This window comes from Condylura cristata, unplaced genomic scaffold (genome assembly GCF_000260355.1).
Source record: "Condylura cristata isolate star-nosed mole 26May11 unplaced genomic scaffold, ConCri1.0 scaffold00019, whole genome shotgun sequence".
Classification (NCBI taxonomy): domain Eukaryota; kingdom Metazoa; phylum Chordata; class Mammalia; order Eulipotyphla; family Talpidae; genus Condylura; species Condylura cristata.
This window is the reverse complement of record NW_004567120.1, coordinates 25,718,757-25,741,253: the sequence shown is the minus strand read 5'-3', so window position 1 is coordinate 25,741,253 and position 22,497 is coordinate 25,718,757. Positions and strand designations below refer to the sequence as shown.

At 43.8% G+C, this 22,497-nt stretch overlaps 1 protein-coding gene across 4 annotated transcripts in view; it reads right to left on the bottom strand.

The window, feature by feature from the left end:
- Positions 1-4,779: 4,779 nt before the first annotated feature.
- GRIA3 (glutamate receptor, ionotropic, AMPA 3) overlaps positions 4,780-22,497 on the bottom strand; it is a 257,603-nt gene continuing 239,885 nt past the window's right edge. For 2 of the 4 annotated variants that reach the window (XM_004685771.2, XM_012727148.1), the window contains exons 16-17: positions 11,903-12,150; positions 4,780-6,956 (exon numbers count right to left, since the gene is read on the bottom strand). In XM_004685771.2, coding sequence (XP_004685828.1) covers positions 11,905-12,150 — 246 coding nt within the window. In that variant the 3' untranslated portion in view covers positions 4,780-6,956; positions 11,903-11,904. Of the gene's footprint in view, positions 6,957-11,891; positions 12,151-13,436; positions 14,812-22,497 lie in introns of those variants that run through there. The other 2 variants (XM_012727149.1, XM_012727150.1) reach the window with 2 other exon arrangements.

Genomic DNA, 22,497 nt, shown 5'->3' with positions numbered 1-22,497 from the left:
AGCATTGAGGCAAGGGTCCGAACAGGGGTCAGGCAATGAGCCATGGGCAATGAGCAAGAGAAGGCCCACGGCCTGTGTATCACCAGGATGTTAGTCAAGGTTAGACCATCCAACTAAGATCTAGGAAAATGCTAGAATAGCTATTCCTTTTGGGAAGAATGTTGAGAAAAAGGTGCGTGGGCCAGCATTGACTCCATTTCCTTTAAGCATTAGTGAGTTGGAAGCCTCAAAATTTACTATTACACAGGCATCCCCGTGGTCTGTAGTACTGTGTCCGCAATATAGCCCCCTTCAAATATACTGCCATTTACAAAATTGTGTTTAGCAAGTTTCTTGATTTCTCCATGCCTTGGTTTCCTTATTTGTAAAGCGGAGAAAAGAAAAATACCTACAAGGCAGATTCCTTGTGATGATTTAATGTGTAAATGTGCCTCTCACATCGAGGCATGGTTGATTTATCATATTGTCACATCTCTTTCCTAAACAAATCATCTCAGAGGCAACACTTGGAAAGAATGAGTTCACCAGAGACCTCCATGTGGTGCTGTGTACTTTATATGGAGAGCAGAAGTTTCAGGGAACAAGGAGTGGAAGCAGGAATGGCCTCATTTGCCATCACTCCCAATGACCCTGGAGGATTTTGTTTTCTGTCCCTGAAACTCTAAGCTATACAGTGTGAGAGCACCTGGAGTGGTCAGAGACCCTCCCAAAGTGAAGTCAATCTACTAGGGAAACCACAAAGATTCCATTGATCAAGATATAACTGACATCTGGACCTTTGGGTTCCTGTGTCCTGTGCTCACCAACCCAAAAGAATACTCACCATTTTGCCAGGCACAAGTGAGCCACTCAACAGGAGGCGATAAGGATAATGATCCACAATGAGAACAGGGAGGAATAGTTGTGGAACCCAGATGGCCCACCAGTTATCACCTACTGCATTGTAGCTGTGGATGAGAGCAGGCAAGGTTTTGCATAAAGTTATTCACCACAGTCTATGAGTCTGAATTTCATTCAACCTGGTCCATGTTTCCTCCCACACAAAGTAGATGATCAGGTGTGCATAGATGTTTGAATTAAACAATATAATATGGTGACATTCATCTTTGCATTGCTTAATCATTTCAAGTGGCAGTAATTTCTGCCATCCCTCTCAGGATGTGATACTGGTTTTGATTAACCCACTTGTTTAGTGACTGGGTAGAGGAGGGTCAGTTTGAGGAACATCTGTTTGGTCTTCTCCACTATGTCCAGAGACACAATGTATGTGTTACTCCAATTACCAAATATGTCAATCCCAACCACACAGTCAGGGACTAGAGCGTGACCATTAGGTGAATTAACAAGCCCAGAGGCTCCACGGTAAGTGAGGCTTTGGCCAGGGCTCCATGCATTACCTGACAGCAGCGTGACCCATTTGAATAAGGGGACAGAATGCTGCTTCATGTTTCTAGGTATCAGTGTGAACCTAGACCCTGGCCCTGACTGTTCTCGAAATGTCTGGATATTTTTTCTCCCAGTGTATAGTAAATACTAATTAAATTTAACCAAGAAAATGACTGTGGGTCTTTGATAAGGACAGGGGTAGGGGGGAAGGAATGGTATTAAGGGTTCATCCCCCTGGGGCCTATCTCTTCAGTTAGGCGCTCACGAGTGCCTCCAGAGCAGCGCAGATGGAAGCTTTGGCAACCGCTTCACTCCCTTGTGCAGGGGCTGTCTGCAAACCCTCTTCCTAGTGGTGAGGAATCGGGCCCAGCCTTTTCTGTGGCCTGCTTTCTTGGACCTCTTCTGGTACCAAGTAGCACACGTGGGCTTCTCAGAGAAGCAGATGCTGAGGAGTTAGGAGTGCAAAGGTTTATCAGGAGTAACCCTATGAAGGAATAGTGATGGCGAAGCAAGATTGAGCAGGTGGCCATCGGACTGGAGGTGACCTTGATACTTTGTCTGCCAAGTCCAGGGCACTCTATATGCAAGGCGTGCTCACTGGAGAAAACCCACGGCGGGTAGAAATGGCTAAACGCTTGTGCTGCTTCCTTGTGTGGTCATTGGCTGGGACTTTGATTACCACTACTTTGCTCAGTGATTGGGTTCAGGCTGCTCAATAAGAGTGTGACCTCGCTTCAAAAGCTGAGGCTGTGTCTGAAGATACTGAAAATGGGGGAGTTGTCCTATGTCCACTCCTGCAGCTGGGCAGTAAGTGCTTTCCTGGGTGGGAATTGAGAGGCACATGACTATGCTTGCCACATACATTTGGGCCTACTAGCGTTGTGTATCAGCTGAATTTATGTCTGGACTGAAATTCATACTATCCAGTGGGTGAGTACCACGAAGGAGGTTTGATTAAACATCGCTCAGTTGAATGTCTTGTGAGGAAATGATCCTTGATAGTGTACAGTAGGTTGGGATATTGGCCAGGGAGACCATAACAGGGATGAATAGACTGGTTTGGGCCCCAGGAGAGTTTGCAGATGGCGAGTATACTGTGCAGACATCATAGTAGAGGTGGAAGTGGAAAGCATGGGGCAGCACTCGGGGTGTGCAGGGTGAGAGTGGAGAACATGGGGGAACTCGGGAAAACACTGAAGCTAAGACAAAGAAGAGGGGCCCTCCCTGGTGGTGCAGTGGGTTAAAGCGTAGCTCTGCAAAACTGGCAGGGGCAGCTTCGGTGGGAGTTTGATCCCCGCCCCAGAGCTGACCCACATGGCACAGCAGACCGCTCCTGACCCGCCCACTGCTCCCCTCAGCAGTGTACTTCATCCCCTAGAGGGTATAGGTAGCTAGCTGAGGTTTAAGGAGAGTGCTTCCGTTGGCAATGGGTTGCGGCAGTTTAGCTGGCTTCCAAGACTTCGGAAACAGCATATTTTTAAATTTGATTAAAAAAATAGAGAGCACCATTACTTTAAATCCTTGTTAATACAGTGACAGCACAAGATTGCTCTCCTCAGGTGAGGTCACGGGTGCTCTCCACCACCAAAGCACCCCTTGTCCTCCGCCACAGTCCATTGTGCTGAGACAGCACATTAAAGTACCTGCTGCTTCACTGAGTCTGGGTTCTGACGAATGGTGTTTCTGCTGCTTCTCAGCTTGTTCCCATCCTTTTCTATGTTGCATAGCCCGAGTCACGGGCAACTCTTTCCCTCTATTCATATCAGGAAGGTGATTTGCTGCACCATTTCTTCCGTGATTCTACCAACATTTCCTTAATCACCTTCCTGTTTAAAGATTGCACTACTGACAGAGTGAGTCAGGCATGAGTCTTACTAGGGCAAGGAAGCCCATCCAGAGACCAAGAGACATTCTCCTCTGCATGGGGGCTGTGGCATTGGAAATTCAAGATGTTTTTGTAGACCCAGCTGGCAAGCTGACCCTATGCATAGGCAAGTTATTCAGCCACTTCTAGTCTGATTTGAGAAAGACTATAAAGTCCCCTTTGCCTTCCTTCCTGGAAGGAGAAAAACAAACCCCAAATTGTGCTCCACCATCACCTGCTATAGCACCTGAGATTTTGCTTCTCCTTTGGGGCAAGGAATCTATTATTTTGGAAGATCACATCTAAGGATGTTATTTGGTACTTGAACTGATTTCATCAGCCACCAAGGGGACCATCACTCTAATCTAGTCACTGAAGCTGCTCCCTTGAGACCCAGCTGGTGGGACTGCTAAGGGTATCTTAATCAAAGGAAAGGAAAGCAGTTGAGTTATGAAGTGCCAGGGCCTTAGCAGCTAATTGGCATTTCAGAGGGAGGACAGTGGAAACGGAAGTAAACACCCTGAAGCTGATAGGTCACATTAAGCACAGTGTGTTTATGTCAGCTTACACTGCAGAATCTTGTGAGCGCTTTCCATTCCCATGCTTATTTCTCTTCTTGTTCTAGGCCTTGTGTTCTTGTGGCCTACCTCCTTAATGCCAAATATCTTTCTCCCCTTCATCTCTCCAGCGTCTCAGCTGCACTTGTCTTATTCTCTGGCTCAGTTGCAGTTCTTTCCTCCCATTACCCCCTGTTTATGTGGTGATCATAAGATAAAACTGATCTATAGCTAAACACCTGTTGCGTGCATTGGATAAAATTGTATTTCATGTTCGGAACCTACAAGTCAGACTAGGTCATCAGACGTGTTTCTCTCTTAGAAACATGCCAAAAACAGTTTAGCCCAAAATTAATTTATTATTTCTTTTTTCACTCTTTTAGATCAACAAGCCTTGGTGGGATAGCAATTTTCCTATGGGACATTAAGGTATGCTTGGTAATTTAGGCAGCAACAAAAAACTTAGCCAATTAATGAACTAGGAGTACTAGAATGTATACTTTGTGGTAGCATGGGAAAGTAATTGGAAGTGTTTTGCAAATTCATCCATCCTGAGTTTGGGTACCTTCCCAGGAGGTCAGATCTGGAGTTGGGAAGACTGGGGAACAAGGTTAGGGTCAAGCTGGCCTCAGAGGAGAGTCCCATGGGGGCAGGAGACAGAGTGGGCATGGAAGGCCCCATGTCAAAATTGACATCGTCACGTGGGTGCTTTGGCGCTGCTTTTTGTATGCTGTAGCCACCTCAGGGCCGGGGTGGTGCAGTTCCAGTTAGGCTGAGGGGGTCTGAGCCTGGCTGTGGCTGCAGTCAGGGTGGGGAGAAGCATAGTCCTTTGCAAAAATCACCAGAAAGGTGACTGATAGATTATTGGTGAAAAATCTGGTGGGAAGTAATTTATGGAATAATAACTTCTTGGTGTCTGCCTCCAAGCAAATTTTGAAGAGCAAGTCACAGCACAGAAACAGGATTCTTTCTTTACAATTTTATTTACAAAATGTATTAAAACTTTGTACAATACCTCACAGCAGTGAGGCTCTGTAATTTATGCCCACACATGCAATTTACGCTTTTACGGCCATTAGTTTGCTTCGCAATTTTTCTGTTCACTGAAGTACAGCTTTAACAACAAAAAGAAGAGAATTGGAAAAAAAAATCCTCAAGTGACTACCGCCAAACTCCCATAGCTTGAAGTTAGTAGCAGAAATTTGAAGCAATCAATGTTTTTTTTTTTTTAAACATGCAAGTTTTTTTTTTTAATAACAAACCAATTTACCCGCCTCTTCCTTCCCAGTGAAGTTTCCTCTCTGAAAAACTGATTTGAGTCAATAAACATACATTTTTCTTTATACAGTGCCTATGAAAACGTTTGTGTGTAGGGTGGTTGGTTTGTTTTATACAACTTCATATTTGCACAGAGTTAGCTTCCTGCGCTGGGACGTGACAGCGTTCAGAAGTTGAAAATCACAGTTTCATGAAAACGAAACAGAACAAAAACACAACATCTTTTTTTTTGTTGTTGCTCAATACCATTTAAAATCTGACAGGTGAGTTATTCGCTTATGACACGATTTTTGGAATGAAAGTTTATATTACACTTTTCTGGAATTGCTTCGTTGGAACTAGACTTCTTCCTTCCTTTTCTGAAGACAAGAGCAAAATATGCAGCGAGTCAACTAAGCATCTAAGGGTCACACGTGGGAAACGAATTCAAGCTCCTAGTTTTCACGGTCTGGAAACTTCCCAATCCACGTCACTGGTGAGCACTAACTACTGAGCTACAGGAAGCGTACGTCGTTATATAGGAGGTAATTAGTGAGCGGAGACTATTTCCTCTGACTCTTCTGACGAGGCCAACGGCAGGTACGCAGTTAGTTTACTTGAGAAGCCCGTGGAGCAGTGGAGCGGTCTTCTGAGTCAGCAGAGGGACTGCTCCAGGCAAGAACCTGGGAGTGATGCTCAGGCCTCAGTTTAGCAGTAGGTTTGCGAATGCGTTTTAGTCTTTGCAAACTAGAAAAGGACACATGCAGTCTGATGGAGAGCCACAGGCGGGAACAGGCGACAGCCGGTAAGACAGACCGAGAGAAAGTCAAGTCAGCTCGAGAACTGTGGTCTGAACCCACGGACCCGCCTTGCCACACGGTCCTGTCTCGGTGGTGTACACTCGAAAGGCATACTTAGCGGAGAAAGCAGAGCTAAACACAGTGTTGTTTCTGAGAAAGATATTCTAAACACATTTGGGAGTATAGGCAGCATTTCCCTCACCTCAATGCTAAATACTCAGCTATATTGACTTCAAATGCACACTGAAGCAAGAAACACAGATCTGTGAGTGAAATTCCAGGCTTCTTAGAAAGCCCCGGGATCTGTTTTAGGAAAGCACCGAGAGGTATGCCTGATAGTGCCGCATCCCCTGCCACACACCGAGTCAATTTCAAAAGCGCTGTGGGAAATTACCCAAGCATTTTCACAAAGCCATTTTGAGAACACAGAAGTCACCGTTTAGTCCCTCTTCCAATGTGTTTGATTTTTTTTTAAAGTGTTACACATACATTCTAAAGGTATACACATTTCAGCAACATAGAAAGTAAATAGGTGCACAGAACATCACCACCAACAGGAAATACCAAAAACATCTGGTCAGCAGATCCTAGAAGAAATGCCAGTCTGTTCCCAAACACAGGGAGTCAGAGATCTTTTTTGTTTTGAATCAGGAAAAATTGTTTAACCTAAGATGGGCCTATTCACTGAATTGGGATTTTGAATTTGTGTGTGTGTGTGTGTGTATTAAAGAATATGGTGTTTGTATACTATGCAGTGGTATCAAAGAATGGCTTTTGTTGAATTGACTTTTATTAGTAAGATTTTTCTCGCATACTGGATTCTTGCGTGTCCATTTTTTGTTGGTTTTATTTTAACTTTTTTTCAAGCAAAGCAAAAAGATTTCAATGATGGTTTGCATTGTCGCGAGTCTCAGAGTGTTCCATAAGGCACTGAAGGAAAAAAAAATCAGTTTTTCCTATTGAAAGGTCATTGCACCATCAGCAATATTCGTGTCATGCCGGACACCAAGGAGAGTGAAATCTGGCTCAGGATCCTTGAAGCAGCCACGTTTTCGGTGATTCCTCTCATCACATGCCTCCAGTGGGAAGGGCCTGCAGAGGCAAGGGGACAGTTACGTTTGAATGGGCCTCATACTGGGAGCTAAGAAGTTTATTGCAACTTGCGTGGTCCATCTTGGGTAAGGACTGCCACCGATTTCTCAAAGTGGTATCTCTGGGATGCACCTGGTTTGACTGGCTTTAGGCAACAGGTGTGTGTCTGAGTTCTTTCGCCTGATGCAAATATGCTGAAGTACATAAAATTAGGCTCATTGTCCACTCTGCATTGCACAGGGACCATATAAACATGTGAGATGTAACTGAAGATTTTCTCTAATATCTTGGACTATCCTAGAAAGTCTCAGCTGTAAATTACAGATATTCAGGGCAGTCACACTGCAGTGTGTATTCTGATAGTAAAACCTCTGACAAAGGTTTTGACTAGCCTGTGACAAAGTAACCTGACTAAGGTAGATGGTAAAAGGTGTTCTATGGTTTTTTTAGTTGAAATCCATTATGACTGCCGGAAGAAAGCTTGAAGCTCATTATCAGAAAGGTGCCAGTGTGTTTCTCCTGACACCTACCGCCTTAGTCATCAATGTCTGTAAGTACACATGGACTTTAGAGAGATTCTGTAGTTCAGCAAGAGGCTAGAACAGTGATCCCGTGAAGGGGCTTGACAACAGGGGTCTTTGCTCCAATATTAATGACCTGGTTGAGATGTTGCTGTTCCCTTCCGTTTGGAAGCATTAACTCATGCTGGGGATTCATTTGCCCTTGACTCTGAAAATGTAAGATCACTTTCCTGCCTCTTCTTCCAGCTCTCACACCTCTTCTCCATCCTATCCCTCCACAATAATGGCGATTTTCTAAGTTAACAGTGAGTGTGATCCCACAGGAATGACTCATCATTATTTACCACTGGCCCTACAGTAAAAGTATATGGATGAGAAGATGTCAGAGATGAAGGCCAGAAGCCCCAAAACAGGCAGAATAAGGCTAACATATTTATATAAGTGGGCAAATCTCTTATTGTCCTTAGATCTCAGAAGCTTGGAGCAATGTTCTATTGATAACAGCAAGATGAAATTTACCTCCCCCTTCTTTTGGCGTGTGTGCGTGTGTGTGGCATGACCTAACTCTATCATTTTGAGGAAACCACTTATTCACTCAATATCTCTACTTCCTGCTCTAAGTGGGGACAGATGAAGTGTTATCACCCTGGTGTAAGTACTACAGAGGCAATACCACCTCAGTTATCCAGAATGTGGTCTCCACCTAGTATGAGATGAATTCCTGGGGGAGAAAGCCCTCCTCAGCAAGAATATCTATGCATTGACTGCAGAAGGAAAATCATTCACTTTGAAAATGAGCTCCATGAACAAGGACAACTTTTCTAGGAAGACTACTCAGTCCCATGTTAGAGGGAAACTGGAAATCTTTCCCTTTAACTTCAGACCCCATGAAAATGAGAAGGATTTCAGAAAACATTGTTGAAGGAAGCAAAGAAGCCAGAAGTGGTTCTGAACAGCAACCAGCATGCCTCAAATGTCAGCGTGCGTGTGGGCCACCTGAGAGAGCGTAAAAGTTTAGCTCCTGAGCCCGCAGGCCTGGGGAGGAAGGCCTGTCTCACGCCAGGTGGTGCAGCCAGCTCCAGCATGTGGATGTGGAACTCTTGATGGCTGGTCACCTACCATGGCTTGAGTGGGGAACACAGTTCTGGGGGCTAGTCAGTCACCCAGAGAGGCAGCAGGTAGTCAAGTGACTGTGTCCTTGTGGGTGCTTGATCTGAGGGTGTCATTTCCATAAGTCTCCCTCCTCTTTAAAGATGCCCTTTCAGGAAACAGATTTTGCCTGGATCATATTTTCACAGGTGATTTCCTCTTGAGTCTTCTTCCTGAAGAATTCCTGGCACTATAAACTCCCAGGGCTCACTCTGATAATGAGCAATAAAAGTCAAATCTCGGGGTAGCTCTCCATTTCCGTGCCCCTAAATAGACTGACATATCTAGGCCAACTCAAGAGAACTGGAAAGCTAATAACTAACTAGGCAACAGATTAGAAGTCACTAGGCAAAATTCCAGAATGTTCTGGGAAATAAAAAGATGAAGAGATGAGGAGCTCATCTTCACTGAACCAGCATTCCCCTAACATGTCATCACCAAACTGGCAGAGGACAGCACAGAGGTCTCTTTCCTGCTCCATCTGCTTTGTGCCTCTGTACATGTGGAGCATGTAAGGCTTTTTCCTAGCATTGTCCAAGACCTTTTCTTCTCATCTGGAGGGTTCATAAAGGCTTGGAGGGCACACTTGTTTGCAGAGGCTTTTCCCAGGTTTTGTTTTCATCCCAGGGGCGGTTGCCATGGTGCTGGCTACCTGTGCTGCAAGCACATTGGCCACATTAGCATAATGCCTACTGAAATGTGATTTTTGCCTCAATTAGCCTAAATTTTGCTTCCTAAATTGGATTGATCAAGATGATGAAAGGAAAAGCCTGAGCCACTGGAAGTTGTGGCAGTTTCATCTCCAGGGCTCTCCCCCGAGGCTCGATGCTTAGGGCCTCTAGTTTAGTTCTGAATGGTTCTGTCCAAAGATTTGCTGACCCTAGCCTGTCTGTCTGTCTCCCTCCCTGTCTCCTTCCTCTTCCTTCCATGCCTTCCTTTCTCCCCTTCTTTCCCTTCTTCCCATTTTCTCCCCACATCTTTCTATCTCTCTGTATCTGTTTCCCCCCCCTCTCTGTCCTTCCTTTACTTCTATCAGTTCCATGCTCTGAGATAGTTTTCTCTAGAATCTTACTATTTCTTGGACCAGCAGCATCCAAATGTAGCATCTCAGGTTCGATCCCAGCTTGCTGAGTCAGGATCTGCACTTTCATCAGCTCCCGGGGTAGCTTACATACACATGGACATTTGAGAAGCTCTGCTCAGGGGCTTTAACAAGAGACTGAAGCAATGGTAGTTGGGGAGTAGGGCCCTAGATTCTCAGAGGGAATAGCAGTTAATAAATGGGGTCTGGAGGTATATGATCCTGAGCTCTGATTCCCTTCTGTTTCCAAAAGATTCTTTCTGGACAAAGTAGGAGTGATAAATAATATGAGTTCATGTTGAGTGCATAGGAAGTGAGTATATGGCGGCTCGGTGAAGCACCTCAAGATTTCTTTTGTAAACAAGTGGGCTGGAGAATTAAGGGCTATTTGACAGGAGTCAACTAGGGCTTCAAGGTTCCTGGAGCCCACCAGGCCACGGATAGACAGAGGCTGCATGTTTTGATACGTAATGCAGCTGTATGAGGACTATGTTCTAGTCCCAGAACTCCCACTACCTAGTGATGTTGCCTTGAGCCAGTCACTTCATGTGGCTAGGTCTTAGTTGCATGAAAGGAAAAATACTTTCTGACCCAGTATCTCAAATTAGGCAATAGATGCAAGAAAACTGTCATGCAAATGTGTGCTTGTATTATTTCTTTGGATACTGGTGTCTCAGAATTTGAGATACTAAAGCTAGGTTGAAAGCAGCCACGTATTACCCAATGAAAAAGCGAACACGGTGCCCCAAATTACCCTGGGCCATATAACCTGCTCGAGAACACACTATTTGAAGCACACTGAAACATTGAATGCTTACATGCAAACAGTGCTACAGATGGACCCATGCACTGTTCATTCAGCAATGCAGTCGGACACTGGTAGTGGGCTACTCAGGGTAATGAAGACGTTGTGGCAAAAGTCTGCCCTCTGCCCAGGAAAACAAACAACCAGCAACTTCACAGAACAAGATAATGCTTTCCATGGTGAAGATACAAGAATTATTTGGATCAAACATTATTTAGAAAATGACCAAATTTAGATCCACAATGTGAAATAGGAGGAGATCAGAGCACAAAGAATTTGTGGAAATTCAAGGATATTAAGTGAAGCATGTGCACATATGGAAGTGGGAACTTGTGCTCCCCAAATTATATAGTTATGTAAAAGAGTGACAAATTAAAGAAAAAAAAAAAGGAAACTAAAGTATAGAAAAAAGGAAATTCAAGCATAATGACATTGATTCATGAGGTCAAAATCTCCCACCAAAAGTAAGGGCCATGAAGTTGCTAGTTGTTCTGTTCCACTACAGATAGTGTGTTATGACAGATCCACTTGAAAGTAACGAGACTAGATTCTTCTAAACACTTCCAGGATGGAGACATTATCCTAGTTCAAGCTTGTCTTTGAATATGTCTGTGTTATTGGTGGGGTCTGGCACAGCTACCAGTCAAGGTATCATCAGGCAGGTTCATCTAAGTGTGAATTTGGGGGCAGTCAGGAGCAGGGAGCCTAGACTGTCCTTGGGGACACACTTACCTGAAAATCACTTCCAAGAAAGGGACAACAAAGGAACTCAAAGATGAAAGAAATTGCTCCAGGCTTTCATTTAAGAGAACCATTGCATTTCGTAAGGTGGCACTCACTTTAACATCAGTTTTAGAGCATGGTGACCCCTTGCTACATGTATTGAACACTTGAGATATAGCTAATGCAAGTTGAGCTGTGCCATAGCTTAACATATACCCCTGATTGCTAAGACATATATGATGAAGAGAGGAATGTAAAACATCTCATTCATTTTTATATTGATAACATGTTGAAATGTTACTTTGGATATTTTGGACTAGTAAGCTATGTCATTAAGTTGATTTCATTTGTGTTAGTTTTTAGAACGTGGCTATTAAAAGCACTTGAATCACACATGTGGCTCATAAATGTTTCCACAGAACAGTGCTGCTCTAGCAAACTTCTTTTCCTTTTGGGTCACACAGCAGGATTTAATAATTTCGCTCTTAGAAGAGCACCATTGCCTGACAAGAACAACAACCATTGTTTACAAAGAATCAAGTGGTTGCCGGAGAATAGACATACTTGAAACATCAAGACAACCTCACGAACAAAGAAAGAAAAAAGAAAGGAAGCGATTAACATACAATAATGTAAGGCTGATGAGTTTACTAGACCTTAACCGTACCCCTAGATCTTAACACTCTCTGTTCCATACACGTTGTAGCCTTCTCTGTATGTAGCATAATTTTGAGTGTTGGTGGCAGGAGCAGGTTTAAAGTTTTGGGTGTTCTTTGTGAGTTTCATGCGTTTGGACTCTGCCCGGGATTTGTAACAGAATTCTATCAAAGCCACCATCATGGCCAGCCCCAGACCTCCGACCAGTATATAGAAAACGCCTGCCACATTGCTCAGACTCAGAGCGCTGGTCTTGTCCTAAGAGAAATGAACAAGGCGATTAGTTCTTGGGGGAAACAAAGGCAATGGGACATTATAACACATCACAATAACATTGGATCGGTCTAAGTTGTAAAATAACTAAACATTGATGTAAGTGTTATGACTCAGCCCTGGCAACTGGTTGATGTTTCACAATGGCCAGCGAGATGTAGATTGTGCTTCTGTTGACAGTTGTGATCCTCACCTAAAAATTCTTTTATTTTGACACCTTAAGTCCTTTACTACCTCAAAATGGTGCCGACAACTAAATGAAACAGAGCTTGGTGATGGGAGCGAAAGTGTAAACACAAGCACAATTTATTTCCCTGCCAACCTCAGTAAATACCATTTGCCAGAGTCGAGCTGTGCATAGCTCTATCAATGTGACACTTCCTTTGGGGACTTGAAGCACTCTTACCCCTCTCTGCCGGCAACACCCCTTTCTCCCTTGTTCTTCCTGTGACAAACTTGTCAACAACTAGTCTTTAAGACACCAGGTGAGAATATTAGAGGTTGCTGCTATTCTCATCTAGGGAACTGCTTCACAAGGGTTTATTTAAAAAGGATTAACTCTCCCTTTCCCCCTAATGGCTAAGCAGTTGCTCCCTTCGGGAACTGGTTGCTAAGTTGTCCTCCTCGGGGTGTCAAGTCTTTGTGCTGTGGAAACCAAGGCACCACACAAAGAGTTGGCTCCTGTTCCATCTTCCTGAGAGTTAAGAAACCAGTCAGGAGGGCCCTTTGGGCCCCAAGTTGGCTCCATACAAATCAGACAGCTTTATCAGGTGCTATAATTTTTTTTTTAAATCCAGCTCATTATTAGCTTTTACTCCACGGAACAGTAGAGAATAATTAGAAAAAAAAAAAAAAACTATAGTAGATTTCTGCCTTTTATTTAAAATGGGGGAAAAAATGGACATAGCCGGTCAGTGACATTCAGGTCAAACTGTAAATCTCACTAAGCTGTCTATCTGTCTGTATGAAAAAGTAAAAACTGAACAGTTGAACAATGGAAAGAAAAAAGTTGGTGCCTTGAGCCCTACCTTGAGGTAGGACACACCAAGGGCCAGGAGCCTTTCTTTGAAAAAAATAAAATAAAAATAGCATTTTGTAGTCTTTTTAGAGGGAATGTAACCATTTTGCTGCTGAATGCAATTGAACGGAATACCCACATTGTTAAGTCAGTGACTGGAGTGTCTTATCCAAACCATACTCAGTGACCAGGTGATGGCCATTGGGTCACGCTTGGGGGCTTAGCTCTTCCTGGTACCATTGAAATAATAAAATATAAAGATGACTTGGCCATGTCCTATTTTCATAGGAGCCAGCCCTGTACTTGTGTGTCTTAATTAAAAGGCCAATCGGAATTGAATTGCATGCTCAGGCAGGGATCTGGGTAGGCCTCATGTTGACAACCACCTTGCAAATCAGATCTGTACTAGGATGAATGACTGCTGCACAAGTGGTAAGATTTTCTGCCACATAAGAAACAATCGGTCATTGCCTTAAAGAGGCCCGTGGGTTATTTGCAAGGATACTCCACAGTCCATTAGAAAATGGGCCAAATTCTGGTAGCCCTCACTCTGCCATTAGGCTTTCATGTGTGTGTGGCTTTTGAGTGTGTGTGGGGGGATTTTCCTTTGACATCACTCCTGTAAACTGTAGCAATAACGGTGATTCCAAGTTCCACATATTTACGTTTTACAAAATTCCCTGTCGTGGGATGTGAAAAAACAGTAGCAAAATGGTTCACTGCACAAGGAAAATGAGTGGCATTTCATGAAATGAATTAACTGATACCACAATATTAGTTCAAAAAAGGAAAGGCAAAAATCGAAACTAAAAAAGAACTTTCTTAAGGGAGCAAAGAGGGGCAGGAAGGAGGCGGGGAAGAGTGTTTCATGCTTATCAATGTGATGTTATCCTGACAATGTGTACCCTTAAGGAGCATGCCACTAAGTTTTCAAAGTATTACCTACAGAGATTCAAATGACACCTTTGGAAGAGAGAAGTGTGACAGACTTAATGAGATTTGAGATCAAATAGATGAACTCAAAAGGTAGCAGCTGGGAGGCTAATCATTCTGCTCACAGAGACCAGTCTTTGTTACTCATTTGCTTTCAGATGGGATCGACATGATATGTTAATAATAAAGACATTTACAACTACAGAGTCTCCGACACTGCCAGAGGTTAAGAAAAGTACTGTCACAACTGGATCTTTTTTCTTTTTTTTTGGTTGTATTTTTTTCTTTTGAACTTTCAACATGTGAAGTACAGTAAAACCCCCTTATAACACCGCTCCTTCTGTGACTGCTTTGGAAACGGGACGGGTCAGGTTGAGTTCTACTCATAACAAGAGCTCTACGGAGTCAATGATTGAAGCCTCTGAGGCTGGTGTTTTGCATTATCCTTCCAGCGCTGGTGTTATAGAGGGGTCCCACTGTGTCAGGGAGTGTTTGGGGAAGGAAAGCCGTTTAGGGTAGAAAATAAACAGAGCTTCAGAATGTGATGCTAATCAGTACAAAAAGACCTTCAGCGACTGACCTTACTCCCGGAATCCTTGGCGCCACACTCCCCCTTATCGTACCACCATTTGTTTTTCAGCTTGTCTAAGATGCCTTGTTCACTGAGTTTCAATACTGCAAGGTTTACAGGCGTTCTTCACGTGGGAAATAACATAAATAACATTATATTATGTTATTTTATGTTATTCAAGCTTCAAACTACTTCAAAACTATAGAAAGCGATAAAGCAGGGGGCCCTGGCCACAGAGTAATTTTAGACACTGCAGGCAACCTGAACATTACCTTATAAAAAGTTAACACTACAGCAACGCTAGATTTACCAGGGCCTGCCCATATCGCTTTGAGTAATCGGCACACACTGTTAAACAATGAGGATAGAAAAAAAGGCACTCCTCAGTAGGCGGTGTGTGGTGAGGGGTTCTCCCCTCAAGTGACAATTGTTGGCGGCAGCTTGCAGTAGCTTATGCTGGAGTGTGTTACGTTTGATCTAACTGGGTGTCTTGTTGTACTTCCAGACAGAAAGCAATTTTATGGAGGTGTGGGGGAGGGGACAGGGTCCCAAGGTGAAGTGCTTCGGTATTGTAGGGTGAGACCCAAGGGTGACTATGAACAGAACAGATGTAGATTCTATGAGCCACACCTCGCCCGCACTTGCCCTGCATTATACAGATCTGTCGCCCCGCCCAAAATGACCCCAAGAACTGTACCACACACGTCTTCACTGTGTCAACTTGGACTTTTAGGCATGTGATGGACTTAATGTTACATGGACCTCTGAGTTTCGGATAAGTGGAATCCTTTCAACAATGGGAGAACTGGCCTAAGTAAGGCTTGTTATTGAGTTACCAGCTGGCTGTACCTGTCATATAGCCATTTATCTGTGGTCAAGTCCGATCACCAACGGATGAACCAGATTGTTTAAAACTGGACTATGAGCATGGCTTGACCTACCCTGGCAAACTGCCACTGCCACTGTGGACAGACTGGAGGAACGGCGTAGGAGAGCTGCTCTGGCCACTAGAAGGTCCTCAAATGAGAGGCAGGTGCACCCCCAGGAGGCCCCTATTCCTTGTCCCTCTACCTCTTAATGACATGGGGGCCACTGGGTCAATGTGGGAGAGCCCATTGGCCTTAGGGTAGATTTTTCTCTCTTAGAACTTCCTTCAGCTGTAAAATGGGAATAATGACCTTTCTCCTGTCTTCTTTCTAGAGTTAATGCATTTTGAATGAAGCATCCCTAATAACGGGGTCAAAAATGCCTATGCATGTGGGGTGGCATAATTCCATTAGGAGGCAATAAATTACTGTGCCCACATGCATGTGAATAATATTGCCAGTACTAGTGGGCTTCTTCTGAACGCCACCCATTTACCAGGAGAACAACTACATATAGGCAACATTGAACATGCCATAGAATTGTGCAGCTTATTTTGGACAAGTTGGCTCCACCAACACATCTGGTCATTGGCAAGACTTCTAGAGTCATAGAGATCTGGCCTCTGTCAGACCAAGTTGCCAAAGTTTATTTCAGAGAGGGACTGTTTCATCTTGAGATATTTTGAGAAATAGATCCTCATTTAAAAATAACATGTAATTTCAGAATACTTGAGATTGGAAAAACTGTAAAACCCTGTGTCAGGGAGGTGACACTTTCCCCATTAGTGCAGGGCTTCGGGCCACATCTGCATTTTGTATCTCACTGGAAAATTGAGGTCCTTTTGTACTTGAAACAAATTCCTTCAGTCAGGGCTCAGGACCGTAGGCTTCTCAAATGCCACCCAGAGTAGCTTAGTAACAAAACAAAGCAACAAAAGACACTCAAATAAAACTCGGAGCCTTTTCAAGATATTATTGGCAGTGAAAATTAAGTTTTGAGCCTATAAAGGACAGACAGGCCATCCGTGGCCCTAAGATTAGTGTTGCAACTGTCTTATCAGTTCTATTCTTTCCCCTATTATTTTTTGCTTTATCACCACTGCCTCTTCCCCAGTGCTGTGCCTTATGCTACGCACCGGTAACCAGGCTGACAATTATGGCCCTTTGCTCAGATTGCAAGGGAGATGCTTTCAACGGTGTAAGGATGACTGATTCCCTCGCGACCACAGGAAAAAGTACAAAGCATTGCTTTCATGCTGTCTGCTCTTCCTCATGCTGCCCCATGACTAAGCCCTCCCCAGATCCTGTCCAGCCTCAACGTTCTTCAAATTACTTCATTCATTTTCTCCAGAACAGCTGCTCTTACTGGATCACAGCAACAGAGCAGTCTGATAAAAGGCACTCCCACTAAATCCAAATAGCTCTCCCTAGAGATCCCAGTTTTGAAAGAAAATTTTCGATCGTTAAGTGAGCTATTATAGATTGATAAAAGTGTGACATGTTCAATTAGAGCGGTGGTTCTCAAAGTGTGGCCCAAGGACCCTGGAGGGTCCCTGAAACTTCATCAGAGAGCCTGTGAGGTCGTAACTATTTTTGTAATACCACAAAGCCACTCAGACATTCATGGCCCTTCTTATTCCTTCATGAGGTACAGTGGAGTTTCCTGAAGGCTGTGTGACATTTGATATCACAACAGATTGAACGAAGAAGCAAAAGTGCGAATCCTGCTCTATAACAATCAGCTAGGTATTACAGAGTTTTTCAGAGATACAGGACAATGCTGCTCCTCACTTTTTTTTTTTTTTGCTTTGGAAAAGTTATTTTTCATAAAAGTATGTTATTTATGTTAACATCTATTGCATTCATTATTTTTAAATGAGTATATTCTTTTAAAATCTTTCCATTTTAATTTCTGATGTGGTAAATATGACATTGTACACAAACAGTCTTTTGGCGGTCCCCTAGAAGTTTTAAGTTGTAAATAGACTCTGGAAACAAAAAAAGCCTGAGAAGTAATGATTTTGCACTGGGCCTGGGCGGCCACCACTCACGCTTGCCAACATCCTGACTCAGTATGTGGCACAACTGAAACTGCCTACTTCTGTCACGTGGCCTCTTCCCTGTCAGCCAGCGGCTTCCACATGATGGCTGGTTCTGCACTGCTGTCTGAGGGCCTTCACAGCTTCAGCACTTCTCAACCGGGGGACTTTTCTCCTCCAGGGACGTTTGTCAATATCTAGTCATTTTTGATTGCCACAGCTGAGTGGGAGAATGCTACGGGCATCTGCTGTGGGGAAGGCCAGGATGCTGCTGCACCCTACTGTGCACACAGCAGCCCCCCACAATCAAACCTCAGATGCTGGCAGTGCCAAGGGTGAGAAACCAGTGTTTGAACATGCAGACTTCATCCAAGAAGGCTCAGGACATCAGAGAAATGTGACAAATGGTATGTTCTTAGAACTCTAGTCTTTGATTGGAAAAAAAAATAATATCACAGGGCTCATGAAGTCTGGCAGTGAACCGATGTGCATTTAGGAACTTCTAAATAAAAATGAAAGAGAAAAACAAACATGTCAAGCAGCAGTACAGCCAAGGAGCATAAAAGCTGTACTCAGAAATCACGCCTAATACCACTTAACAAGGCTAGAGGATAGCTGCCAAGAGAAGAAAGTACATTCAAGGCCAAACTGCCGAGAACTGTATGTCGCTGCAGGTGGAATAAATCCCCAAGATGGCAGAGAAAAGCAGTCGTTATCCACATAATTTCTTCTTACTGTACCTTATGGCTGTATTGCCTACTCCAACCCAAATCAACCGAATGTATTGACACCCTTCCCCAGTCCGTGTGCGAGTGTTGACTGTGAAAGTGTGCACACACACACACACACACACCCTGCCATTTTACACCACTTAGCATCAGTCACATCGTTTCAAGAGAAAGGACTCTACTAAGCGAGAAAATAGGGATACCGAAAGGACCCTCCTTTCTAAAAAGGAATAGCTGTTGCCTACCTAGGCAACCCATGCAACACACACACACGCATTGGTCTTTTTAAGGAAGTGGAATTAAGGTAGGCATTTGGTCATTTCAAATGTCATTTTTTCCATGAAGCCATTCTTGCTCCCCACTTCTACATTTTCTCCTGCTCCTTCATCACCTACGCTCCCTAAATGTTCACGGCCATGTCTTAGGCCTCCCACTAGACTGTGCTCAACACCAGAGTATTGAATTATGTATTTCTATGCACACGTAGAATAGTTAATCTCAATAAAGACTTTTTGAGCAGAAAACTTTCAGCATATTACTTTTCAGGTTAGTGCTTTATTATTACAACCATTACTTTTGGTCATTTCGTGGTCACTTTAAGAGTTTGGTTTATGGTCTCTGCATGTAAAGAGACAGGCACAGATAGGTTAAGTAATCGGCTCAAACCTGCACAACAAATTAGAGGGCAGGCCAGAAGCAAATTGTACATCCAACTCTGTACTGTGTGTTCAAGGTGGAACACAAAATCGTAGCAACACCCCTTATTTTGCTCTTTGGGCTTGGATGCTCATAATGCTTTTTTTCCTTTAAGAACCACCATACTCCAAGTATTTGTCAACCTAACCAGGAAATAGCCTGCAGGCGGGGTCTTTTAGTGTGGTGCAGCACTAGGCCTCGGGCTGGGCTGCGTGCCTCAGAGCAATGAGTGCAGGCCTTAACTGGCCTAGGAGAATTACAAGTTAGAGATATTTCTTGTACTCGCCTCAATAGACTACAGAAAGAATTAAACAAAATAGGTCAGATTTCGATGGTGGAAATTAGTTGGGTATCCTCCCCATTTCAAGGGCTACATGTCAGCATCGTGCTGAATAGAGGCCTGTGAGGACCGCACATGGTTGGCAGGGTTAGTGAGCGGACAGGAGCCCTCTGTGAGGCAATTTCAGGGAGTCTGGGAATGTCTCCTTGTCCAAAGATCTTTTCCTTCCTGGTGCCTGCAATTTCAGCATGATAATTTTCACACCTTTACGTTTGAGCCACATTCTTTGTTAAAATAGAATGTTTCCTGAGAAATGGCAAAGGAAACAGATGAACTGTTTCTGAACTCCAACTCTTTGTTGCACTTTGTTTAAAAAATGTTCAGCGGGGAAAAAGTGTGAAATTCCCCTTAGAACAAAATGTTTTACTGCACTTAAGTAAGCTAGTGTAAGAGCCAAAGTGATTTTCAAAGTCATTTAAGACACTCATTTACATAAAGATAATTAAATGAAGATAGTCATCTAAAAGTATGGAAGGTCGCACTGACCTCCGGCAGGAGATGGTCCCTGCACCCGGGGACACTCCAGAGCTGACATGAGCTGACACCTGTCTTTTCTTAAATCAGGGTAGCGATGTGACTCATAATGTTTGGATAATGAGTTTTATTTTTTAAGAAAATACAAGCAGCTGATAGCAATTTCTGCTTCTCTTCACCGCTCACACCCGGCAGCAGCTCAGGCCTGGGCCTGGGCTCACTTTCCAAGGCATCTGGCCCAAGGTGGCCCTTGTCTAGACTCCCGCCTCAGCCTTAGGAGTACCAGCTAGTCTCTGCACAGAGCAGCGCTGTCTCAGCGAAGGCCAAACTTACTTACAGAGACAGTTTGAGGGTCAGAAGACCATTTTGCCCCTGTGAGATTAGAAACTTTAAAGAAAAAAATCGCTAAGATTTCGATACATTTCAAAAAACTGTCCAATTTATTTTGTGATTGGATTTGATTTTAGGAAGTGCCTAACATAGGTAACTTGTAGTCATGTTGGACTCTTTCTTTTCTTTTCTTTTTTTTTTTAAAGTATTTATTTATGCATACTGAACTGGGATATAGGCCAGAGGTCCTGAGGTTGAGAGGATTCACCAGAGACAGAGTGGGGAGCAGAACAGGCAGATTGACTGAAACACAACTGAGGGGAGCAGCAGGCAGGTCAGGAGAGGTCTGCTGCGCCATGTGGGTCAGCTCCCTGGCTGGGATCAAACCCGTGCTGCAGTGGCCGTGGCCAGCCTCACAATTCTGCATTTTAACTCCTTGCACCTCCAGGGAGGGCCCTGGATTCTTTCTTATGAGCAAAGAAATATAGAGTGGGTGAGTGAGGGCACTGAGTTTCCCATGCTGGCAAACAGACAAAAATGGGTCTTGTGAAGTAATGACCAAGTTGAATTCCCTCCAATGGAAGGTTTGGGAGTAGAGTTTGAACTATGGGCTTGGCTCTGTTCCTGAGAAACACAGCACCCATGATACAGTGCGGTTTATGCAGGACACATTCTGCTCTAAATGACTCCACTTCTCCCTTTTGGGCAGGGGTAGCTAACGAGCAAATGTCTGTGTAGTTAACAATGCCAGAAGGTCTCCAATAGTTGGGATAGACATAAATTTAAATCTGTAGGTTATAGAGAAAGACAAGATCACAGAGAAGTGAAAGACACATATGGGCAAAAATGGTATGTGGCAATGTGAATCAGAAACCTGCTCACAATCTCTAGATGAGGAAAATGGAAGCCTATCACAACCAAAGCTGGAAGCCCTCCCTCACCCTTGTGCTGCAGCCAGACCTCACTCCAAGCTCCTAACACTTGCTTCCCCAGTTATTTTTAAAGACTCCTATTTATAATTCTCTTCAGTCCTGTAGAGAGAGGACAGCTACCCTCTCGTCCTTGCTTTTATGAACGATATTTCAGGTTTTTATAATAACAATCATCTTTCCCAATTGACCACTTACTCCTTAGCATTTTCTGGAAAACTAGTATCATGCAGGAAGCCACAGGCACACACTGGTAGGCAGCTACAGACATTTTGCCCTGGTAGGTCTGGATTTATTAAGTTGAAGCCGATTGATGACCAAGCAAGAAAAGATTCTTTGCTAGGTGAAGGTCTTGTATATTGTCTTCTGTAAATTACTTTGGAATATATGTAGTGAAGGGAGTTACCAGTCAATATCATAGATGTTGGAGGCTGTGGCATTCAAAATACACCTTAGACGACATTTGTGCCTGGAGCCCTTTAAAAAAAATCTCTATTCATTTCTGGGGTTTCTGGATGCAGTATTCCAGGAGAATGAGTGGTTTAAGTTATTTTAATCCTTCTACCCTTGGATCAGCCTGAGCTTTCTGTCACATCCATGTGACAGCTGGCATTACTGGTCTCTGGCCACATCAGCAAACTTCATTCCACAGGGGCAGCTACAGTGATCTGCAGAGGTATGCAGCGCTTAGCTGCTACAAGTCCCTCCGAGACAGTGTTTCTGTTTTATATAGTTCACAATGTAGCTCAAACCTATTTAACTCCTTGCTAATGAGATCATAATTTAATATAAGTGCAAAGAGCAAATTCAATAATGCATGCGTATGGCATTAGGTGTTGAAAGCTGTGAGTCAATTAAGGGTTTAACAGTGGTCCGATTGAAGCCTGTCGATGAACATCTCTGCTAAAGCAGCAGTCTCCAGGAGTCACAGAGATGGGCAAAGTCAGTACATTTCTACATATCACTTCTCAAATGCAAAGTGATCAGCTCCTATATTCCCTGGGGTGCAAAGTTTAGTTAAGGGGTTTGCTGCCAAACTAGACGTTGGCCCAACCCACCTTTCTCTCACAGGAACCCAAACCATTATTGCTGTGAGCTACCCCCACCCAGTTCAACTTCTCTGGGGAGACTTCTTACTCAGTTTGTCCTTGGCACTCTGTTTTGAGGTCCAGTAAGGATTCTGACTTTCAAATCTGATAGGGTTTTATTATGTATAGGTGTGTTCATCTTTAGTTCATCCCAGTGCCGTTGAGAGAGGATGAGACTGAGAAGACAGGCAGAAACTGGTATTCCCAGAGACTCACACGACCATTTTTCTGATGATATCTAGTTCATTCCCCGGACTCTAGTACAGTGTTTCTTGAAAGTTTAACTGGACCAGTGTTCTCTTTTTCCCCACGATAGGCCT